We start from the raw sequence: 3,655 nt of genomic DNA on the forward strand, positions 1-3,655 counted from the left end.
GACAGAGCGAGACTCCATCTCAAAAAAAAAACTCAAGAAAGAGGAAAAGAAAAATGAAAACAGCAAGTTTTTGTAGTGAAAAAGAAGCAGACATAGGGATGTAGGTGGAGGGAAACGTGGGGGCAGAGAGGGAGCTGTTGTTGAGGTTAAGACAGCGTTGGCTGGGCACAGTGACTCACACTTGTAATCGCAGCACTTTGAGAGGCCTAGGTGGGCAGACCACATGAGATCAGGAGTTCAAGACCAGCCTGGTGAAATCCCGTCTCTACTAAAAATACAAAAATTAGCTGGGCATGGTGGTGTGTGCCTTAAGTCCCAGCTACTCGGGAGGCTGAGGCAGGAGAATCACTTGAACCTGGAGGCAGAGGTTGCAGTGAGCTGAGATCGTGCCACAGCAACTCCAGCCTGGGCGACAGAGACAGAATGAGACTTTGTCTCTGCTCCCAGAAAAAGAGTTAACAGTGTGTATGTATGTGATACCACTGCAAATGATCCAGATGGAAAGGGAAAATTGGTAATGCAAGAAAGGATAAAAGGGCTAGAACCAGCCAGGTGCGGTGGCTCACACCTGTAATCCCAGCACTTTGGGAGGTCGAGGTGGGCAGATCACAAGGTCAGGAGTTCAAGACCAGCCTGGCCAATATGATGAAACCCTGTCTCTACCAAAAATCCAAAAATTAGCCAGGCCTGGTGGCCTGCACCTGTAGTCCCAGCTACTTGGGAGGCTGAGGCAGAAGAATCGCTTGAACCCAGGCCACGGCACTCCAGCTTGGGTGACAGAGTGAGATTCTGTCTAAAACAAAAATAAAAGGCTAGAATCATGTCTCAAATAGGTAAGAGGAGATGGATATAGTGCATAAATTCAAAGGTTTGCATGAATAATTCATTCTGGCAAGGCACAAGCAAAAGCAAAGATGTAGCAGGTCAGTAGATATAGTGGCAGAGGAGCAATGATTTTCTCTTTTTCAAATAATTGGGCATAAATTTGTAGAATAAGAATGATGTTTAGCTTTTTTTGCTTTGTTTTGAGGGTTATATAAAATAACGTTTATCAGTTTTTTTAATTACAAGGGTTGTACATATGCCAGCTGGCATTTGTAGTATTAGTAGCATATAAACTTCATACCATGTTAATTTTCCAAGTTTTTCCCTAAAGAATTAGTTTACCCCATAACTTAAGGATAAGATCTCACTTTAACGGTACGAGATGCTGTGGGGTAGAGGTAGAAACAGGAGCCTGTAACAGGGAGTGGGTCTCTGAGTTTAGAAAGATTTAGAGACTAAAGATACACAATTCTAAGAAATGTTTAAATTAATACTGGTTGGCATGGATTACCTGTAAATAATACATTTATAGATGATCTGAACTAATGAAAAACCCAAATGTCACCTTGAATTATGACTTTGAAGTATATTATAGACTTTTTATTTTTTGGCTAGCAATTTATATTTCTAAATATGTTTCAACTAATTTGTGAATCCCTTGTAAACATTCTCTGAGATGAACCAAACCAGGAACAAGAACAAATGACTAACAATGGCAACAGCATGCTAATAAAAGGTTATATTTAGTGAGTACTTACTGTGTGCTGGGCACTCTTATAGATGCTTTATGTGAATTGTTTTATTTAATAGATGAAAGAGTGAACATGCTGTTCATGGAGATAAAGGTTACAGAAAATGTAATATGTGGTTGATTGAATGTTGCAAGTATAATAGGTATGTTATTAAGTGGATGATGGTGTAGTTTGTAACTTGCAGAAACTTTACTTGTTTCATTCATCCAGTTTTTGATTTATTAAGTGCTAGATTCTGCTAGATGAAAATACCCAGTACCATAGTGTCCCAGCCCTCAGATTGTAGTTTAATGTTATTGATCTGGAGGTTAACTTGGGCTAAGCTAGAGTTTCTTTTAGGAGGGTTGGTAGGGTGCTATCCTATTTTATCAGTGTGTTTTTGAGTGAAGACTTGAAAGGCCATCCAATCAGTTTCCTAGCATCTTTAGCCCAGTGCCCTGCATTCAATAGACAACAAAAGGTTAATTGTTTGGATGAGTGAATGAAAGTGACACAAACTAATGCATTAAATGACAGACTTCAAGATAATATTCATTAATTGCAACATTGGACTAAAAATAAAGGATGAAATTTAATAAGAAACTGAATACTGTATTAAGCTTAGCTGCACAAGCTAAGAAGAGATAAAACGCGAGGCTAAAAAAAAAAAAAAAAAAGAAGAGATAAAACATAAAAACTCATTGATTTTCATTACATGGACATTCAGTTTCAATCTTTGTCATGTTGTGGCTGCTCAAAAATTTTCTGGAGATGGTAGTTCCATCTGTCTTATCAATCCATACCTGGAGGACTAAATTTTGTGGTGCTACGATACTTTCAAGAGAACTTTGGCAAAGTAGAATGTATCTGATGGAAAGTGACCAGCACAGTCCTAATGCTATACTTTAATCATTTAATATCATACATCCCTAACCCCTCATCCCCCAGTGATGGTTCCAGAGACAGGGAGGCTGATTTCCACTTAGTCCAAAGTAGACATTTCAAATATTTTCAATAGCATAACAGTGGAATGGGCTATCTTCTACAGTTAGTGATTGGCTTGTCAAATAGCATACTAAAGAAGGGCCAAATTAAAAAAAGAGTAATATTGTGGAAGCTTGACTAAGGTGCCACTGATGTCTCTTCAGTGTGTGAATCTGTGAGCTGTGGACATCTCTCATGAGCAGAATCAGGACCTTTCAGATTGGTGTGCATTCTTGATCAGTCTCCTGTGACTTTCTTTCCACGGTAGCAATGAGTATTACCCAGCAGATCTGCAAGTTGCTCCAACGCAGGATCTGCGGAGAAAAGGCAAAGGGATGGTGGCAGAGGAAATTGAAGAGGAACCTGCCGAAGGAGATGATGAAGAGTTGGAGGAAGAGGCAGTGCCCCAGGATGAATCCCCACAGAAGAAAAAGACAAGAAGAGCCGCAGCAAAGTAAGTTCACCATTGCTGAAAGATCACAGATCCACAGTTCTAGGAGGAACAGGAAGAGGTCTCTATGGCTTTATACAAAATCAACTACTCAGATAATTATTTACATAAGCACTACATCTTCCTGGGATTTTCTTTAACAGCCTAAAACAGTCAGTCTTCCAAGTTTTTTGGTTGGTTACTTATTATTAGTTTTTTCTTGGTTAACCACATAATGTTAGTTTGGGGGACTTTTGAGAGTCGTCTAGTTGAGCTCCTTTTTGTAGATGAGAACTTTGGGACCTGGAGTGTTTGGATGTTCTTTTGACCTTTGTCGTTCACTTTCCCAGCGTGAGGGTATTGTGTTTGCATCCTAGGGGAACATGTAATGGAACATCCTTTTTCTTATAAATAATCATGTTAGCACTTTTTTTTTCCTTCCACCTACCTTCCCCATCATCCTGTTAGCACTTTTCTCTGCCTTTTAACTTGTCTCCTACTGGTTACTTTTTTCTCATGCTGTTGTTACACTCTTTCTTATTCTCTTAGTTGTTCTTTTACCTAAATTGTTAGAAACCTAAAAGCAGAAGTGATCGTGCTTTTAGAAGTAACTTCAGCTTACTTGATGATTGAATTGACTGTCTCAGGTCTCCTGGATTGGTGCAGATTTTTTTTTTTTTTTTTT

General features: G+C 39.2%; 1 protein-coding gene across 1 annotated transcript in view; it reads left to right on the forward strand.

Annotated features, from left to right (window-relative positions):
* The window catches only part of UTP20 (UTP20, small subunit (SSU) processome component, homolog (yeast)), a 109,965-nt gene that overhangs the window by 34,184 nt on the left and 72,126 nt on the right, over positions 1-3,655 (forward strand). Inside the window, exon 19 of the mRNA XM_011936931.1 lies at positions 2,809-2,994. Within this exon, the coding sequence (XP_011792321.1) occupies positions 2,809-2,994 (186 nt within the window). The remainder of the gene's footprint in view (positions 1-2,808; positions 2,995-3,655) is intronic.

Source organism: Colobus angolensis, unplaced genomic scaffold, assembly GCF_000951035.1.
Source record: "Colobus angolensis palliatus isolate OR3802 unplaced genomic scaffold, Cang.pa_1.0 Scaffold10, whole genome shotgun sequence".
Classification (NCBI taxonomy): Eukaryota; Metazoa; Chordata; class Mammalia; order Primates; family Cercopithecidae; genus Colobus; species Colobus angolensis.